Source organism: Salvelinus alpinus, chromosome 10, assembly GCF_045679555.1.
Source record: "Salvelinus alpinus chromosome 10, SLU_Salpinus.1, whole genome shotgun sequence".
Taxonomy (NCBI): domain Eukaryota; kingdom Metazoa; phylum Chordata; class Actinopteri; order Salmoniformes; family Salmonidae; genus Salvelinus; species Salvelinus alpinus.
The window spans coordinates 4,631,227-4,652,493 of record NC_092095.1 but is presented as its reverse complement, the minus strand read 5'-3'; the positions used below and the strand labels follow the sequence as shown (position 1 = coordinate 4,652,493).

The 21,267-nt window shown below is 47.9% G+C and overlaps 1 protein-coding gene across 1 annotated transcript in view; it reads left to right on the top strand.

Moving 5' to 3' along the window:
* Positions 1-21,267, top strand: part of LOC139531462 (1-phosphatidylinositol 4,5-bisphosphate phosphodiesterase delta-1-like) — a 64,186-nt gene that overhangs the window by 1,322 nt on the left and 41,597 nt on the right. The window contains exon 2 of the mRNA XM_071327931.1: positions 12,176-12,334. Within this exon, the coding sequence (XP_071184032.1) occupies positions 12,176-12,334 (159 nt within the window). The remainder of the gene's footprint in view (positions 1-12,175; positions 12,335-21,267) is intronic.

Sequence of the window (21,267 nt, the reverse complement as noted above, 5' to 3'; positions counted from 1 at the left end):
CTATAACTGACTAGCATGTTAGCCCAGACATGACCCCTATAACTGACTAGCATGTTAGCCCAGACATGACCCCTATAACTGACTAGCATGTTAGCCCAGACATGACCCCTATAACTGACTAGCATGTTAGCCCAGACATGGCCCCTATAACTGACTAGCATGTTAGCCCAGACATGACCCCTATAACTGACTAGCATGTTAGCCCAGACATGGCCCCTATAACTGACTAGCATGTTAGCCCAGACATGACCCCTATAACTGATTAGGATGTTAGCCCAGACATGGCCCCTATAACTGACTAGCATGTTAGCCCAGACATGGCCCCTATAACTGACTAGCATGTTAGCCCAGACATGGCCCCTATAACTGACTAGCATGTTAGCCCAGACATGGCCCCTATAACTGACTAGCATGTTAGCCCAGACATGGCCCCTATAACTGATTAGGATGTTAGCCCAGACATGGCCCCTATAACTGACTAGCATGTTAGCCCAGACATGGCCCCTATAACTGACTAGCATGTTAGCCCAGACATGGCCCCTATAACTGACTAGCATGTTAGCCCAGACATGGCCCCTATAACTGACTAGCATGTTAGCCCAGACATGGCCCCTATAACTGATTAGGATGTTAGCCCAGACATGGCCCCTATAACTGACTAGCATGTTAGCCCAGATATGGCCCCTATAACTGACTAGAATGTTAGCCCAGACATGGCCCCTATAACTGACTAGCATGTTAGCCCAGACATGGCCCCTATAACTGACTAGCATGTTAGCCCAGACATGGCCCCTATAACTGATTAGGATGTTAGCCCAGACATGGCCCCTATAACTGATTAGGATGTTAGCCCGGATATGCATTTATATGATTATGTGAATGATAAGTAGTAAAGGGTAACCAATGAACCGGGATATATGGTAGATGGAGGTGCTATCCATCATTCACAGCCAAACATTATTTACCTGAAAAATATTTAGACTGTAGGAGAGAGTGAGGTAAACTGAGATTTATTTTTTACATGCAGCATCTCCTTCAAGGGAAATATAGTATTCTTTCTAACAAAGATATCTACATATATTTAAGGATGTTGTTTATCCCTGGAAATAATCAGAATTCATGTAAACATTACAGTTTAGAAAACCTAGCTTGTCCAAAAAAAAGAGGTCTCTTACCCGGGTATGGGAATACTGAAACAAGATGTTGTACACGTGGATCCAGAGCATCCCAAACATGCTCAGTGAGTGACATGTCTGGTGAGTATGCAGGCCACGGAAGAACTGGAACATGTTCAGCTTCCAGGAATTGTGTACAGATCCTTGTGACCTGGGGCCGTGTATTATCATGTTGAAACATGAGGTGATGGAGGAGGATGAATGGCATGACAATGGGCTTCAGGATCTCGTTACGGTATCTCTGTGCATTCAAATTTCCATTGAAAAATATAAAATTGTTCACAACGTTGACATCAGCAAACGGCTCGCTCACACGACGTCCTGTACGTGATCTGTGGTTGTGAGGCCAGTTGGACGTACTGCCAAATTCTCAAAAATTACATTGGAGGGGGTCTGCCATCTGCCTGGTACAGTTAAAACTGGGATTAATCTGTGAAGAGCACACTTCTCCAGTGTGCCAGTGGCCATCGAAGATGAGCATTTGCCCACTGAAGTCAGTTACGACGCTGAACTGCAGTCAGGTCAAGACCCTGGTGAGGACGATGAGCACACAGATGAGCTTCCCTGAGACGGTTTCTGACAGTAAATATTCTTTGGTTGTGCAAGCACATGGTTTCTTCAGCTGGCCAGGTGGCTGGTCTCAGACAAACCCACAGTTTCATCAGCTGTCCGGGTGGCTGGTCTCAGACGATCCCGCAGATGAAGAAGCCGGGTGTGGAGGTCCTTGTCTGGCGTGGTTACATGTGGTCTGTGGTTGTGAGGCCAGTTGTTACTGCCAAATTCTGTAAAACGACATTGGAGGCGGCTTATGGTAGAAAAATTAACCTTCAGTTCTGTGGTAACAACTCGGGTGGACATTCCTGCAGTCAGCATTCCAATTGCACGCTCCCTCAATACTTGAGATATCTGTGGCATTGTGTTGTGTGACAACTGCACATTTTAGTGGCCTTTTATTGTCCCCAACACAAGGTGCACCTGTGTAATGATCATGCTGTTTAATCAGCTTCTAGACATGCCACACCTGTCAGGTGGAAGGATTCTCTTGACAAAGGAGAAATGCTCACTAACAGGAATGTAAACAAATTTGTGCACGAAATATGAGAGAAACCTTTTGTGCCTATGGAACATTTCTGGGATCTTTTATTTCAGCTCATGAAACATGGGACCAACACTTTACATGTTGCATTTATATTTTAGTTCAGTGTAGATATCGTGCAATTGTTTGTGTCTTTCAGACACGGTCAGATTTAACAAATGTCATTGCAAAAGAAAACATTCTGCCAACCCCTCCAAAAACATTTGATCAAGTTCGCCATGCTTTACTATTTCCTTAGATACGGTCCTGGCCTAATTCCAATACTTCCAAAGTATACAGCACATAAGAGCGTTATTGTCACCGTAAATGATGGGTGTTTTTCAGGTGGAGTTATAATGCACAGTTTCAGGACAGGTCAGGTCAGAGGTCAGGACAGATAACGGGAAACATGCGTATGTATGGCCGGTACCAGGTTCATGAATCTGAATCTTTTGGTCTTTTCAGAACTACTGTAAGTATGGAGGTGGTACTAATTCACAACAATTCCACCCTCCTCTAGATGCCTTGTAAGGTAACGGTGATCAACCCGACTCTCAATAAGTCTTTAGACTGTGGCGTTGATGGTGGAAAACGTTCGCAATTGTCATACTTGAGTAAAAGTAAAGATACACTACAAAAGTATGTGGACACCTGCTTGTCGAACATCTCATTCCAAAATCATGGGCATTAATATGGAGTTGGTCCCCCCTTTGCTGCTATAACAGCCTCCACTCTTCTGGGAAGGCTTTCCACTAGATGTTGGAACCTTTCTGCGTGACTTGCTTCCATTTAGCCACAAGCGTATTAGTGAGGTCGGGTAGGCTTGCAGTCTGCGTTCCAATTCATCCCAAAGGTGTTCGATGGGGTTGAGGTCAGGTCTCTGTGCAGGCCAGTCAAGTTCTTCCACACCGATCTCGACAAACCATTTTTGTATGGACCTTTTGTCACGTTCCTGACCTCATTTCCTTTGTTTAGTCTTTGTTTAGTTGGTCAGGACGTGAGCTGGGTGGGTGTAGTCTATGTTATGTGTTTCTTTGTTTAGGTTTGTCTTATTGGCCTGATATGGTTCTCAATCAGAGGCAGGTGTTTTACGTTGTCTCTGATTGGGAACCATATTTAGGTTGCCTGTTTTCACTGTTTGTTGGTGGGTGATTGTTCCTGTTCGTGCGTTCATGTGTTCTATGTTCACTAGTTCAGGACTGTAGCTTCGTTGGTTTTCGTTTGTTTATTGTTTTTGTTCGTATTGAAAAAGTATTCCAATAAATATGGAAACGTACCACGCTGCGCTTTGGTCCTCCTCTCTTTCCACCGACGAAAGTCATTACACCTCTCTTTGTGCACGGGGGCATTGTCATGCTGAAACAGGAAATGGCGTTCCCCAAACTGTTGCCACAAAGTTGGAAGCACAGAATCGTCTAGAATGTCATTGTATGCTGTAGCGTTAAGATTTCCCTTCACTGGAACTAAGGGGCCCGAACCATGAAAAACAGCCCCAGACCATTATTCCTCCTCCACCAAACTTTACAGTTGGCACTATGCATTCAGGCAGGTAGTGTTCTCCTGGCATCCACCAAACCCAGATTCGTCAGTCAGACTGTCAGATGGTGAAGCGTGATTCATCACTCCAGGGAACGTGTTTCCACTGCTCCAAAGTCCAATGGCGGCAAGCTTTACACCACCAGCTGACGAATAGCATTGCGCATGGTGATCTTAGGCTTGTGTGCGGCTGCTCTGCCATGGACACCTGTTTCATGAAGCTCCCGATGAAGAGTTAACGTTGCTTCCAGAGGCAGTTTGGAACTCGGTAGTGAACGCTGAAACCGAGGAAATTTTTGCGCACTACAGCAGTCTGCAGTTCCGTTCTGTGAGCTTGTGTGGCCTACCACTTTGCGACTGAGCCGTTGTTGCTCCAAGACTTCCACTTCATAATAACAACACTTGCAGTTGACCGGGGCAGCTCTAGAAGGGCAGAAATTTGACGAACTGACTTGTTGGAAAGGTGGCATCCTATGACGGTGCCACATTGAAAGTCACTGAGCTCTTCAGTATGGGCCATTCTACTGCCAATGTTTGTCTATGGAGATTGAATGGTTGTGTGCTCAATTTTTATAAACCTGTCAACAACGGGTGTGGCTGAAATAGACGAATCCAGTAATTTGCTTTTGTGTACCTTAATATTAAATGTTTCTTTTATTAATTTAACCTTTATTTAACTAGGCAAGTCAGTTAAGAACAAATTCTTATTTACAATTACGGCCTACCAAAAGGCAAAAGGCCTCCTGCGAGGACGGGGGCTGGGATTAAAATAAATAAATAAATGCAATATAAATTCATAAAGAGAGACCTAAGACAACAACATAGCAGGTCAGCAACACATGACAACACAGCATGGAAGCAACACAACATGACAACAACATGGTAGCAACACAACATGGTAGCAACACAACATGACAACAACATGGTAGAAACACAACATGGTAGCAGCACAAAACATGGTACAAACATTATTGGGCACAGACAACAGCACAAAGGGCAAGAAGGTAGAGACAACAATACATCACACAAAGCAGCCACAACTGTCAGTAAGAGTGTCCATGATTGAGTCTTTGACTGAAGAGATTGAGATAAAACTGTCCAGTTTGAGTGTTTGTTGCAGCTCGTTCCAGTCGCTAGCTGCAGCGAACTGAAAAGAGGAGCGACCCAGGGATGTGTGTGCTTTGGCGACCTTTAACAGAATGTGACTGGCAGAACGGGTGTTGCCTGTGTCACAGATTCGTCATGTACTTGTTTGGGTGTGGCCGAGTCCTGAGAAGGTGACGACTGCTGGGTCGAGTGTCACCCAGTAACAGTTCTGGACCAATCACAAATGATGGGTCAAGGTGTCACCCAGTAACAGTTCTGGACCAATCACAAATGATGGGTCAAGGTGTCACCCAGTAACAGTTCTGGACCAATCACAACTGCTGAGTCAAGGTGTCACCTAGTAACAGTTCTGAACCAATCACAACTGCTGGGTCAGGGTGTCACCTAGTTTCCTCTGCCCAGAGAGTGTTCTCTCTGCCCAGAGAGTGTGCCCTCTGCCCAGAGAGTGTTCCCTCTGCCCAGAGAGTGTTCCCTCTGCCCAGAGAGTGTTCCCTCTGCCCAGAGAGTGTTCCCTCTGCCCATAGAGTGTTCCCTCTGCCCATAGAGTGTTCCCTCTGCCCATAGAGTGTGCCCTCTGCCCAGAGAGTGTTCCCTCTGCCCAGAGAGTGTGCCCTCTGCCCAGAGAGTGTTCCCTCTGCCCAGAGAGTGTTCCCTCTGCCCAGAGAGTGTTCCCTCTGCCCATAGAGTGTTCCCTCTGCCCAGAGAGTGTTCCCTCTGCCCAGAGAGTGTGCCCTCTGCCCAGAGAGTGTGCCCTCTGCCCAGAGAGTGTTCCCTCTGCCCAGAGAGTGTTCCCTCTGCCCAGAGAGTGTTCCCTCTGCCCAGAGAGTGTTCCCTCTGCCCATAGAGTGTGCCCTCTGCCCATAGAGTGTTCCCTCTGCCCAGAGAGTGTTCCCTTTGCCCAGAGAGTGTGCCCTCTGCCCAGAGAGTGTTCCCTCTGTACATCTCTGTGTACGTGTGGTCTATAACAAGAACTGGCGGCTCGATGTTGAATGAAAAGATAGGAAATCTGTACAGTATATGGCTATTTCAAATCAAAATCATATCATATTTACTTACAAGCCCTTAACCAACAATGCAGTTCAAGAAATAGAGTTAAGAAAATATTTACGAAACAAACTCAAGTAAAAAAATTAAATAAATAGTAACCCAATAAAATAACAATAAGGAGGCTGTTCTGATATTCAGAAGCTCTTCTCGGTCATAAGACGTTAGCAGCAACATTATTTACAAAATAAGTTACAAATAAATTTTAAAAACAAACAAAAACAGCACAGTTGGTTAGGAGCCCGTAAAACGGTAGCCATCACCTACAGCACCATTATCTACCAGCAGCCCATATGATAGTGCAGCACTTATAGACCAGCACAGGAAAGCAGCACCACAGCTGAAAGGAGGAACTAGTGACCCAACCTGAGTTAGTAAGTAGCCTATCAGATGGAAGGAGGAACTAGTGACCCAACCTGAGTTAGTAAGTAGCCTATCAGATGGAAGGAGGAACTAGTGACCCAACCTGAGTTAGTAAGTAGCCTATCAGATGGCAGGAGGAACTAGTGACCCAACCTGAGTTAGTAAGTAGCCTATCAGATGGAAGGAGGAACTAGTGACCCAACCTGAGTTAGTAAGTAGCCTATCAGATGGAAGGAGGAACTAGTGACCCAACCTGAGTTAGTAAGTAGCCTATCAGATGGAAGGAGGAACTAGTGACCCAACCTGAGTTAGTAAGTAGCCTATCAGATGGAAGGAGGAACTAGTGACCCAACCTGAGTTAGTAAGTAGCCTATCAGATGGAAGGAGGAACTAGTGACCCAACCTAAGTTAGTAAGTAGCCTATCAGATGGAAGGAGGAACTAGTGACCCAACCTGAGTTAGTAAGTAGCCAATCAGATGGAAGGAGGAACTAGTGACCCAACCTGAGTTAGTAAGTAGCCTATCAGATGGAAGGAGGAACTAGTGACCCAACCTGAGTTAGTAAGTAGCCTATCAGATGGAAGGAGAAACTAGTGACCCAACCTGAGTTAGTAAGTAGCCTATCAGATGGAAGGAGGAACTAGTGACCCAACCTGAGTTAGTAAGTAGCCTATCAGATGGAAGGAGGAACTAGTGACCCAACCTGAGTTAGTAAGTAGCCTATCAGATGGAAGGAGAAACTAGTGACCCAACCTGAGTTAGTAAGTAGCCTATCAGATGGAAGGAGGAACTAGTGACCCAACCTGAGTTAGTAAGTAGCCTATCAGATGGAAGGAGGAACTAGTGACCCAACCTGAGTTAGTAAGTAGCCTATCAGATGGAAGGAGGAACTAGTAACCCAACCTGAGTTAGTAAGTAGCCTATCAGATGGAAGGAGGAACTAGTGACCCAACCTGAGTTAGTAAGTAGCCTATCAGATGGAAGGAGGAACTAGTGACCCAACCTGAGTTAGTAAGTAGCCTATCAATATTACTTTGTGTTCCTTTATTAAAAGATAAAAAATCTCACAGTTTGTTTGACTGTCGGAGGGAGGGCTCTCCCTTGCCGCTCTCCCACGCCGCTCTCCCACGCCGCTCTCCCACGCCGCTCTTCCACGCCGCTCTCCCACGCCGCTCTACCACGCCGCTCTACCACGCCGCTCTACCACGCCGCTCTCCCACGCCGCTCTACCACGCCGCTCTCCCACGCCGCTCTCCCACGCCGCTCTCCCACGCCGCTCTACCACGCCGCTCTCCCACGCCGCTCTACCACGCCGCTCTACCACGCCGCTCTACCACGCCGCTCTCCCACGCCGCTCTACCACGCCGCTCTCCCACGCCGCTCTCCCACGCCGCTCTACCACGCCGCTCTCCCACGCCGCTCTACCACGCCGCTCTACCACGCCGCTCTACCACGCCGCTCTCCCACGCCGCTCTACCACGCCGCTCTACCACACCGCTCTACCACACCGCTCTACCACGCCGCTCTCTTCAGTAAAGGATCTGAAAACTTATGTAAATGTGATATTTCTGTATTTAACAAATATATAAACTTGATAAACTTTCTAAAAGCCTGTTTTTACTTTGTCATTATGGGGTATTGTGTCATTATGGGGTATTGTGTCAATATGGGGTATTGTGTCATTATGGGGTATTGTGTCATTATGGGGTATTGTGTCATTATGGGGTATTGTGTCATTATGGGGTATTGAGTCATTGTGGGGTATTGTGTCATTATGGGGTATTGTGTCATTATGGGGTATTGTGTCATTATGGGGTATTGTGTCATTATGGGGTATTGTGTCAATATGGGGTATTGTGTCATTATGGGGTATTGAGTCATTATGGGGTATTGAGTCATTATGGGGTATTGAGTCATTATGGGGTATTGTGTCATTATGGGGTATTGTGTCATTATGGGGTATTGTGTCATTATGGGGTATTGTGTCGTTATGGGGTATTGTGTGTACTGTAGATTGAGGTAGAATAAGGCTGTAATGTAACAACATGTGGAAAAAGTCAAGGGATCTGAATACTTTCCCAATGCACTTCAATATAATGTATATCAGAGATGTCCAAAATGTAATATTTTAAATAAATATATATGTATATCTTTATGTAAATGCTGTGTATAAAAGTACCACGTATGTAAAATGTATATGTAACAAAGAGAGGGGCGGTAATTACATTCATAATAATAAGCTGTGGGGAGATAGATGAGAACGGAGGCTAGCTTGGTGGAGAAGGGAGCTGTGGGGAGATAGATGAGAACGGAGGCTAGCTTGGTGGAGAAGGGAGCTGTGGGGAGATAGATGAGAACGGAGGCTAGCTTGGTGGAGAAGGGAGCTGTGGGGAGATAGATGAGAACGGAGGCTAGCTTGGTGGAGAAGGGAGCTGTGGGGAGATAGATGAGAACGGAGGCTAGCTTGGTGGAGAAGGGAGCTGTGGGGAGATAGATGAGAACGGAGGCTAGCTTGGTGGAGAAGGGAGCTGTGGGGAGATAGATGAGAATGGAGGCTAGCTTGGTGGAGAAGGGAGCTGTGGGGAGACAGATGAGAACGGAGGCTAGCTTGGTGGAGAAGGGAGCTGTGGGGAGATAGAGGAGAACGGAGGCTAGCTTGGTGGAGAAGGGAGCTGTGGGGAGATAGATGAGAACGGAGGCTAGCTTGGTGGAGAAGGGAGCTGTGGGGAGATAGAGGAGAACGGAGGCTAGCTTGGTGGAGAAGGGAGCTGTGGGGAGACAGATGAGAACGGAGGCTAGCTTGGTGGAGAAGGGAGCTGTGGGGAGACAGAGGAGAACGGAGGCTAGCTTGGTGGAGAAGGGAGTAAACAGAACTGCCGTTATCACCTGTTTGTCCGCTATTACCTCACACACCCGATACACCTGGCCACAATAAGAAAACAAAGGTAGCTTATGATGCCCTGATCTGCTGAGGAACCAACCAGGACTAAGCTGAGGGCATCTTTATAGTAAGAAATAAAGGACAACATTAGCAATGCAATATCCAATTGTTATAAAGAGTGAATGTATGGGCTACATTTATGAGCGTAATACGTGCATTTATTTACCTTATCAAGCTTGAAGACGATACAGTCAGTGTTATGAGTGAGTGCAAGGTGTCGATACAGCCTCTTCCAACACCATGCGAAGGGTAGGGAAAGGGTATCCATGGGACATTTCGCTTTGATGTCAAATCAACTCGTATTGTTGCTAGCGACCTTAGCTTTTGTGCTAGCTAACATGCTACTGAACTGTGACACTAGCATATTGACATGCATATAGGTCTTAAAAGACAGAAATGGAGGTGGTTTAAAATGTCAGGCAAATCATTAGTTAGCTAGCTAGCTATCACATTAAATGTGTTAACAATATGATAGATAACGGTAGCTAGCTAGCTATCACATTAAATGTGTTAACAATATGATAGATAACGGTAGCTAGCTAGCTATCACAATAAATGTGTTAACAATATGATAGATAACGGTAGCTAGCTAGCTATCACATTAAATGTGTTAACAATATGATAGATAACAGTAGCTAGCTAGCTATCACAATAAATGTGTTAACAATATGATAGATAACGGTAGCTAGCTAGCTATCACATTAAATGTGTTAACAATATGATAGATAACGGTAGCTAGCTAGCTATCACAATAAATGTGTTAACAATATGATAGATAACGGTAGCTAGCTAGCTATCACATTAAATGTGTTAACAATATGATAGATAACGGTAGCTAGCTAGCTAGCCTGTCAGTGGCGCTGACAGACTGAAACTGGTATAGCAACAACATGTGTTTCACTCTATCCCATAAAACATGACATTGCTAAGCAGGCATCAATTAGCTAACACATTTTAAAGTTTATTGGGAAGTTTAATGAATGAATAAGTTAGACACTCACTAGACAACTTTGGTAGGTAGATCGCTTGGTTTCCATTTGCAACAGATGGTCGTAAACAGTTACTGGTCTTGGAACTCATGTGTTCACCAGAAATGACATCTGGTAAACTGTTTGCCACTAGTGGCAACCATTTGCAAACTTCTGGCAACATTTTGTGGCACACTATTTAGTTTACAGCAAATTTTCCACAACATATTCAGTTTGGTAAGGGAGGTTTGGAATCGCACTTGAAAAATGACAGTTAGCTTCTGTACTCGCTATACACTCTAGATAGAACACAAGTACGCATTTTGAAACACAGGCAAAGACTGAATCACATGGAGAAATTAGACCAACACTAGCGTATCTAAGCTCATGTTTTGTGTTTATAATGGTATCGGTCAGGAGTGAGCAGTCCTGTGATCAAACAAGTCAACAACAACAGAGCTACTGAGTGAATTCAGGCTACGGTCCAAACCCCTGCAGGGGCAGTCTGAAGCACTCAGCTAATTCCCAGTGCCCAGCTTTCCTCCTCCTCCCGGAATCCACAACAGCTAGATTCATAAACAGCCTCTGTCAGTCTGTTGCGGGACCTTGTAAAAATGTCTACAATGTTGTTATTGTGCCCACGCCCCAGGAGTGGCGAGCACTGACAGGGTGGTTCTGAATGTGGACCGCCCGGTCCAGCCTAGCCAAGGCCAGTCCAGCCTAGTCCAGCCTAGTCCAGCCTAGGCCAGGCCAGTCCAGCCTAGTCCAGCCTAGTCCAGTCCAGTCTAGTCCAGCCTAGTCCAGCCCAGGCCAGTCCAGCCTAGTCCAGCCCAGGCCAGTCCAGCCTAGTCCAGCCTAGTCCAGCCCAGGCCAGTCCAGCCTAGTCCAGCCCAGCCTAGTCCAGCCTAGTCCAGCCTAGTCCAGCCTAGTCCAGCCCAGTCCAGCCTAGTCCAGCCTAGTCCAGCCCAGCCCAGTCCAGCCTAGTCCAGCCTAGTCCAGCCCAGTCCAGCCTAGTCCAGCCTAGTCCAGCCTAGTCCAGCCCAGTCCAGCCTAGTCCAGCCTAGTCCAGCCTAGTCCAGCCCAGTCCAGCCTAGTCCAGCCTAGCCCAGCCCGCTGACTGCTGCCTCTAACTCCTGCTGCTCGATGTACAACTACATCATTAATTTTCAGAGTCTAACTTGAGTGGTAGTGAGGAAAACATTTAGGGTGCAGGGGTCCTTTTGCTTTCACTTCCTGTCTGACTCGACTGACCTGGAATGTTTGTCTCAGATGTTCTACACAGGATGCTTTGCAGAAGTGTGGTTGCAACCACGAACATGCACACACACAAACACATGCAAGCAATACACGTACACACATGGGTTGTAAGCAGCCACTGGTGAGATCATTGCGCTTATCATTGAGCTTCATCTGACAATGTGAAAGCATAGTTCTGATGGAAAATCAGCTGCTTTTACAGTATACACCCTTCACCACATGTCCAACACCACACTGCTCCATCCTAACACATAAATACTTCATGGCTTCATTTATTAACATTCCAGATGGGTTTACCATGGTTACAGTAGTCCATGGTTGCAGTAGTTGTGAAGAGTCCATCTGTCTCTGACCTCTAACCTCTGTGTGACCCCACTAGGGTTAGAGGGCGATGCGGACCTCCAGTTGTTGCTGGTGGGGGGAGAGCTGCTGTAAGTTAGGGTGAGGGTAGTGTTTGTCTGACCTCTAACCTCTGTGTGACCCCACTAGGGTTAGAGGGCGATGCGGACCTCCAGTTCTTGCTGGTGGGGGGAGAGCTGCTGTAAGTTAGGGTGAGGGTAGTGTTTGTCTGACCTCTAACCTCTGTGTGACCCCACTAGGGTTAGAGGGCGATGCGGACCTCCAGTTGTTGCTGGTGGGGGGAGAGCTGCTGTAAGTTAGGGTGAGGGTAGTGTTTGTCTGACCTCTAACCTCTGTGTGACCCCACTAGGGTTAGAGGGCGATGCGGACCTCCAGTTCTTGCTGGTGGGGGGAGAGCTGCTGAAGGTCAAGTCCTCCTCCTGGAAGAAGAACCGCTTCTACAAGCTGCAGGAGGACTGTACAACCATGTGGCACGAGTCACACAGGACCTTCAAGCGCAACCAGACCTGTGAGTACTGCTACTGTATTAGAGCAACCAGACCTGTGAGTACTGCTACTGTATTAGAGCAACCAGACCTGTGAGTACTGCTACTGTATCAGCGCAACCAGACCTGTGAGTACTGCCACTGTATTAGAGCAACCAGACCTGTGAGTACTGCCACTGTATTAGAGCAACCAGACCTGTGAGTACTGCTACTGTATTAGAGCAACCAGACCTGTGAGTACTGCTACTGTATCAGCGCAACCAGACCTGTGAGTACTGCCACTGTATTAGAGCAACCAGACCTGTGAGTACTGCTACTGTATCAGAGCAACCAGACCTGTGAGTACTGCTACTGTATCAGAGTAACCAGACCTGTGAGTACTGCCACTGTATTAGAGCAACCAGACCTGTGAGTACTGCTACTGTATCAGCGCAACCAGACCTGTGAGTACTGCCACTGTATTAGAGCAACCAGACCTGTGAGTACTGCTACTGTATCAGAGCAACCAGACCTGTGAGTACTGCTACTGTATCAGAGTAACCAGACCTGTGAGTACTGCCACTGTATTAGAGCAACCAGACCTGTGAGTACTGCTACTGTATCAGCGCAACCAGACCTGTGAGTACTGCCACTGTATTAGAGCAACCAGACCTGTGAGTACTGCTACTGTATCAGAGCAACCAGACCTGTGAGTACTGCTACTGTATCAGAGTAACCAGACCTGTGAGTACTGCGACTGTATTAGAGTAACCAGACCTGTGAGTACTGCCACTGTATTAGAGCAACCAGATCTGTGAGTACTGCTACTGTATCAGAGCAACCAGACCTGTGAGTACTGCTACTGTATCAGAGTAACCAGACCTGTGAGTACTGTGACTGTATTAGAGTAACCAGACCTGTGAGTACTGCCACTGTATTAGAGTAACCAGACCTGTGAGTACTGCAACTGTATCAGAGTAACCAGACCTGTGAGTACTGCTACTGTATCAGAGCAACCAGGCCTGTGAATACTGCCACTGTATCAGAGCAACCAGACCTGTGAGTACTGCAACTGTATCAGAGTAACCAGACCTGTGAGTACTGCTACTCTATCAGAGTAACCAGACCTGTGAGTACTGCTACTGTATCAGAGCAACCAGACCTGTGAGTACTGCTACTGTAACTGATGTGAAATGGCTAGCTAGTTAGCGGTGGTGCACGCTAATTCTGTTGTGAAACAACGTATCCTCTGTTGTAGTGGGCCAGTTCCAATGTAAACAGGTTGTAATGTGTTACGGTAGGAACCATGAGTTTTAACTTAGTTGTAGTCACAATATGGTTACCTAGAACTAAAAACATAGTTATCTCCCCCTTGTTTTTCAGTAAATATCTTAGTTACTTCATCCCAGTCTCCTCGTCTGAGTCTGCTCTTGGGTTCCCCTGTTCCACTCCGCGTAACAGTACGATCTGGCCAAAGAGATGAACCCAGCAGACTCTCCACCAAACCCTCGTCGGCCAGGGCGCCCTGCTCGAGCAACATGACCACGCCCTGAAGACCCTTCTGGAGAACATCAAGGAGTTTTCACAGAGCCTGCCTGACCTACAGGGCTGACCCTTTACCCAGAGCTCACAACCGGCTCCAAGTCCTTCTCCTCCGCTCCGGGAGCAGTTTGTTTCCGATTCCCGAGCGTTACGATGGCAACCTCGGAGCTTTCAGAACCTTTTTAGTACAATGTTCACCAGTATTTGAGCAACAGCCCGACTCTTATGCTAGCGAACGGGCCAATATTTCCTTTCTGATTGGCTGCCTCCATGGAGCAGCGCTTTCTTGGGCCACGGTGGTGTGGGAGAGAGTCCCCCATCTGCTTATCCTACTCCAGATTCACGGAGGAGATGAAGAAAGTCTTCGACCACCCGGTCTGCGGAAAGGATGCTGCATAACAACTCCTGTCCCTCCGTCAAGGCTCCCATAGTGTTGCTGAGATGGCATGTGAGTTTCACTCCCTCACGCCTATACTGTGGCCAGGTTGGTCACTTTGTCTCCACTTGTTCCCTGCGTTCAGCAAAAGAGGGGGCTCGGCAGTAGTGGGGGATATACTGTTGAGCCAAATCGCCTGCCCATCTTCCCCCAGACCCCTGCTTGAAGGCAACCTTGTGTGGCAGAGCCAGGCTTTTCCTCTGTCTGCTCTCATCGATTCAGGCGCCGATGAGAGCTTCCTGGACCGAGATGTCATTACCCAGTTGGGCCTGGACACTGTCCCACTCGATTCACCCCTCGATGCCAACGCTCTCAATGGACAGCTCCTCGCCCGTGTCTGTAAGAGAACCGTCTTGTCATCCTGTGTCTCTCTGGAAATCACCAGGAAAAGATCAGTTTCCACATAATCGACTGTCCTTACTCTCCCCTGGTTCTTGGCCATCCATGGTTAAAGCTACACAACCCACAGATTGACTGGACCGCCGGAAATGTAGCCACTTGAAGTTTGTTTTGTCACTCTAATTGTTTACATTCTGCCCTTCCCCCGGGCTTGTCTGTGCCCCAGTTCATTCTAGAACCTCCGGACCTGTCATCAGTTCCTCCCGAGTATCACGATCTAGCTCCTGTGTTCAGCCAGAACCACGTCCTGTCGCTGCCGCCTCATCGGCCGTACGACTGCTCCATTGACCTCCAGCCTGGAGATTCTCTCCCCAGTAGCTGATTGTTTAACCTCTCTCATCCCGAGCAAGAGGCTATGGAGAGGTATGTCCAGGATTCTCTGGCTGCAGGATTTATCAAGCCATCTTCCTCCCCGGTGGGTGCTGGGTTTTTCTTTGTGAAGAAGGATGGGTCACTGAGGCCATGCATAGACTTCTGTGGGCTGAATAATATCACTGATAACTTTTTTAGGATAGGGGGCAGCATTCGGAATTTTGGATGAAAAGCGTGCCCAGAGTAAATTGCCTGTTACTCAGGCCCAAAAGCTAGGATAGAAAACACTCTGAAGTTTCTAAAACTGTTTGAATGATGTCTGTGAGTAAAACAGAACTCATATGGCAGGCAAAAATCTAAGAAAAAATCCAACCAGGAAGTGGGAAATCTGAGGTTTGTAGTTTTTCAACTCTTTGCTTTGCAAAATACAGTGGAAATTGGGTAATATTGCACTTCCTAAGGCTTCCACTAGATGTCAACAGTCTTTAGAACCTTGTTTGAGGCTTCTACTGTGAGGTGGGGCGAATGAGAGGGGATTGAGTAAGGTCTCTCCCAGAGTGCCATGAGCTGACCATGCGTGTTCGCGTGAGAGTTAGCTTGAGTTCCATTGCATTTCTGAAGACAAAGGAATTCTCCGGTTGGTACATTATTGAAGATTTATGTTAAAAACATCCTAAAGATTGATTCTATACATTGTTTGACATGTTTCTACGGACTGTAATGGAACTTTTTGACTTTTCGTCTGCACCTAGTGATCACGCCTCATGTATTTGGATTACAGGGCTAAACACGCTAACAAAAAGGAGGTATTTGGACATAAATTATGGACTTCATCGAACAAAACAAACATTTATTTTGGAACTGAGATTCCTGGGAGTGCATTCTGATGAAGATCATCAAAGGTAAGTGAATATTTATAATTATTTTTCTGGCTTCTGTTGACTCCACAACATGGCGGATATCTGTATGGCCAAGGTCAAGGCAGTCAGAGTGGCCTGCGCCCGCCAACCTGAAGCAGCTACAGCGTTTCCTGGGGTTTGCACATTTTTACAGACGTTTAATCCGCAACTACAGCCGTCTGGCAGCACCTCTCACCTCCACCTGTGTTCCACTGGACTCCTGAGGCAGAGACAGCATTCCTGGAACTCAAACGTCGCTTCACCTCCGGTCCTTACTCAGCCCAACCCAGAACTCCAGTTCATCATGGAGGTGGACACCTCTGACACCGGGGGTAGGTGCTGTTCTGTCTCAACATTCCCCCTCTGATCAGAAGGTTCACCCATGTGCATTCTTTTCCCATAAGCTCTCACCTGCAGAGAGGAATTTTGACATCGGAAACCGGGAACTCCTGGCTGTTAAGCTGGCTCTGGAGGAATGGCATCACAACCTGGAGGGCTCTGTGATCCCCTTCATCGTGTGGACTGACCATAGAAACCTGTCCTACATCCAGACCGCCAAACGTCTGAACTCCCGGCAAACCAGGTGGACCTTGTCCTTCGGTAGATTCAATTTCCCACTCACTTATTTCCCCGGTTCGAAGAATACCAAGCGAGATGCCCTCTCTCGCCAGTTCAGCACCAACAACACGGGTACCGAGCCAGGAGCCATTGTGCCATCCACCTGCATCGTTGCCGCCGTCACCTTGGAGATCGAGTCCCATATCCGACAGGGTCAGCAGAACCAGCCTGACCTGGGTAATGGTCCTTCTGAGCTCTACCGCCTACTCCATCTGTCCGCGGTCTACCGCCTACTCCGTCTGTCCGAGTTCTACCGCCTACTCCGTCTGTCTGAGTTCTACCGCCTACTCCGTCTGTCCGAGTTTTACCGCCTACTCCGTCTGTCCGAGTTCTACCGCCTACTCCGTCTGTCCGAGTTTTACCGCCTACTCCGTCTGTCCGAGTTCTACCGCCTACTCCGTCTGTCCGAGTTCTACCGCCTACTCTGTCTGTCCGAGTTCTACCGCCTACTCTGTCTGTCCGAGTTCTACCGCCTACTCTGTCTGTCCGAGTTCTACCGCCTACTCCGTCTGTCCGAGTTCTACCGCCTACTCCGTCTGTCCGAGTTTTACCGCCTACTCCGTCTGTCTGAGTTCTACCGCCTACTCCGTCTGTCCGAGTTTTACCGCCTACTCCGTCTGTCCGAGTTCTACCGCCTACTCCGTCTGTCCGAGTTCTACCGCCTACTCTGTCTGTCCGAGTTCTACCGCCTACTCTGTCTGTCCGAGTTCTACCGCCTACTCTGTCTGTCCGAGTTCTACCGCCTACTCCGTCTGTCTGAGTTCTACCGCCTACTCCGTCTGTCCGAGTTTTACCGCCTACTCCGTCTGTCCGAGTTCTACCGCCTACTCCATCTGTCCGAGTTCTACCGCCTACTCCATCTGTCCGAGTTCTACCGCCTACTCCGTCTGTCCGAGTTCTACCGCCTACTCCGTCGGTCCGAGTTTTACCACCTACTCCGTCTGTCCGAGTTCTACCGCCTACTCCATCTGTCTGAGTTCTACCGCCTACTCCGTCGGTCCGAGTTCTACCACCTACTCTGTCTGTCCGAGTTCTACCACCTACTCCGTCTGTCTGAGTTCTACCGCCTACTCCATCTGTCTGAGTTCTACCGCCTACTCCGTCGGTCCGAGTTCTACCACCTACTCTGTCTGTCCGAGTTCTACCACCTACTCCGTCTGTCTGAGTTCTACCACCTACTCCTTCTGTCCGAGTTCTACCACCTACTCTGTCTGTCCGAGTTCTACCGCCTACTCCGTCTGTCCGAGTTCTACCACCTACTCTGTCTGTCCGAGTTCTACCACCTACTCCGTCTGTCCGAGTTCTACCACCTACTCTGTCTATTGTGTCTCACAGCCCTGCATCTCACTACTGGTCAACCTGGGTTTTGGGAGGCAGTGGAATGTAAACTAAAACATCTCACAGATAGTCAAGAGAGAAATATCAAGTGGTGAATCCTGACTGTTCCCACACATCGCTTCCTTTTGAACTGTCCAGACTGGTGTGTGTCCATTCCATCCCTGGCTTCCTCTCAGACATCTCCTGGCAAAGGACTGGCCATGTGTGTCAGCTCCAGGACCCAGCCTCCTCCTCTCCCCTTCCTCTCCTTTTTGTAGTTTCTTCCTGTGGTTTTGATTGAGCCAAGTTTACCAACGAGCTCTCAAGTGTTTAGTCGAAGGAGAAGAGAATGTGGGAGGGTGTAACGAGTGAGCTGATAGTCGGGAAGCGAGTTCAGGGAGTGACTGTTTTAATAAATAAAATAAACAATGAACACAAACGCACCGACATGAAACAGAGTCAATAACACCTGAGGAAAGAACCAAGGGGAGTGACAGATATAGGGAAGGTAATCAAGGAGGTGGTGGAGTACAGGTGAGTGCCATGAGGCCCAGGTGTGCGGGATAATCAGCAGCCTGATGACCTAGAGGCCGGAGAGGGAGTGTACGTGACAGAGGGTGATACTTTGTGTTTAGTAAACACTTTCTCCCCAGGGACTAACTCTGTTCTGTAATGTCAAGCACCAGCTGGAGAACAACAGTATAACTGTAATCAGGTGTTGTCTTCCTCTATTACACATTGTACATAGATAACCTGTCTTACCTGGTAATGTATACTGTACATATGTGACACTACAGCAGACTAAAGCCATATCTATCCACTCTAAACTATCACCAGTACCTCTGTCTCATAGGGCAGTGTTTTGTTTACAATGCCTTTCCTGTGTTTACTGTCCACACCCTGACTGGGTGTGTGGGAAAGAAAGAAAGAAAGAAAGAAAGAGAAAGAGAGAGAGAGAGAGAGAGAGAGAGAGAGAGAGAGAGAGAGAGAGAGAGTCAGAGTAACAGCCCGGGTCATATGAGATGGAGTCTGTGCGAGGTAATGTCGTATGAGGTACAGTCATACGAGGTAGAGTCAGGAGGTAAAGTCATGAGGTAGAGTCTGTGGGAGGTAGAGTCATATGAGGTAGAATCTGCGCGAAGTAGAGTCATATGAGATAGAGTCATATGAGGTACAGTCATACGAGGTAGAGTCAGGAGGTAAAGTCATGAGGTAGAGTCTGTGGGAGGTAGAGTCATATGAGGTAGAATCTGCGCGAAGTAGAGTCATATGAGATAGAGTCATATGAGGTACAGTCATATGAGGTAGAGTCTGAGCGAGGTAGAGTCTGTGCGAGGTAGAGTCATATGAGGTAGAGTCTGTGCGAGGTAGAGTCTGTGCGAGGTAGAGTCTGTGCGAGGTAGAGTCTGTGCGAGGTAGAGTCTGAGCGAGGTAGAGTCTGAGCGAGGTAGAGTCTGTGTGAGGTAGAGTCTGTGTGAGGTAGAGTCTGAGCGAGGTAGAGTCTGTGCGAGGTAGAGTCTGTGCGAGGTAGAGTCTGTGCGAGGTAGAGTCTGTGTGAGGTAGAGTCTGAGCGAGGTAGAGTCTGTGCGAGGTAGAGTCTGAGCGAGGTAGAGTCTGAGCGAGGTAGAGTCTGTGCGAGGTAGAGTCTGTGCGAGGTAGAGTCTGTGCGAGGTAGAGTCTGTGTGAGGTAAAGTCTGTGCGAGGTAGAGTCTGAGCGAGGTAGAGTCTGTGTGAGGTAGAGTCATATGATGTAGAGTCTGTGCGAGGTAGAGTCTGTGTGAGGTAGAGTCTGTGTGATGTAGAGTCTGTGCGAGGTAGAGTCTGTGCGAGGTAGAGTCTGTGCGGGGTAGAGTCTGTGTGAGGTAGAGTCTGAGCGAGGTAGAGTCTGAGCGAGGTAGAGTCTGTGCGAGGTAGAGTCTGAGCGAGGTAGAGTCTGAGTGAAGTAGAGTCTGAGCGAGGTAGAGTCTGTTTGAGGTAGAGTCTGTGTGAGGTAGAGTCTGTGTGAGGTAGAGTCTGAGCGAGGCAGAGTCTGAGCGAGGTAGAGTCTGTGCGAGGTAGAGTCTGTGCGAGGTAGAGTCTGAGCGAGGTAGAGTCTGTGCGAGGTAGAGTCTGTGCGAGGTAGAGTCTGTGCGAGGTAGAGTCTGTGCGAGGTAGAGTCTGTGCGAGGTAGAGTCTGTGCGAGGTAGAGTCTGAGCGAGGTAGAGTCTGTGTGAGGTAGAGTCTGTGCGAGGTAGAGTCTGTGCGAGGTAGAGTCTGTGCGAGGTAGAGTCTGTGCGAGGTAGAGTCTGAGCGAGGTAGAGTCTGTGTGAGGTAGAGTCTGCATTTTCTCAGGCTACTGCGGCCCCACGTAGCTCATTTGGTAGACCATTGCACTTGCAGAGCCAGGGTTGTGGGTTCGATTCCCACGGAGGACCAGTATTAAAATGTAGGAGGTTGTATGCATTCAGTTACTCTGGATAAACGTGTCTGATTAAAATGTAAATGTACTTTTATAAGTCTCTGAGAGATTCACACACTGTATGCGAAAGAACCGGTCAATCATTCTAATTGACTACAGTAACATCCTGGGCCGTATAAGGTAGGCCGTTATTGTAAATAAGATTTGGATCTTAACTGACTTGCCTAGTTAAATAAAGGTTAAATAAAGGTTAAATAAAGGTTAAATAAAGGTTAAATAAAGGATAAATAAAAATAAAAAGAGGTCTACTGTAATACTGAGAGGGGACCAGACCCAGTACTGTACTGTATGTTACTGAGAGGGGACCAGACCCAGTACTGTACTGTAGGTTACTGAGAGGGGACCAGACCTAGTACTGTACTGTATGTTACTGAGAGGGGACCAGACCTAGTACTGTACTGTAGGTTACTGAGAGGGGACCAGACCCAGTACTGTACTGTAGGTTACTGAGAGGGGACCAGACCTAGTACTGTACTGTACTATAGGTTACTGAGAGGGGACCAGACCCAGTACTGTACTGTAGGTTACTGAGAGGGGACCAGACCCAGTACTGTACTGTATGTTACTGAGAGGGGACCAGACCTAGTACTGTACTGTATGTTACTGAGAGGGGACCAGACCCAGTACTGTACTGTATGTTACTGAGAGGGGACCAGACCCAGTACTGTACTGTATGTTACTGAGAGGGGACCAGACCCAGTACTGTACTGTATGTTACTGAGAGGGGACCAGACCTAGTACTGTACTGTAGGTTACTGAGAGGGGACCAGACCCAGTACTGTACTGTAGGTTACTGAGAGGGGACCAGACCTAGTACTGTACTGTAGGTTACTGAGAGGGGACCAGACCCAGTACTGTACTGTAGGTTACTGAGAGGGGACCAGACCCAGTACTGTACTGTATGTTACTGAGAGGGGACCAGACCTAGTACTGTACTGTATGTTACTGAGAGGGGACCAGACCCAGTACTGTACTGTAGGTTACTGAGAGGGGACC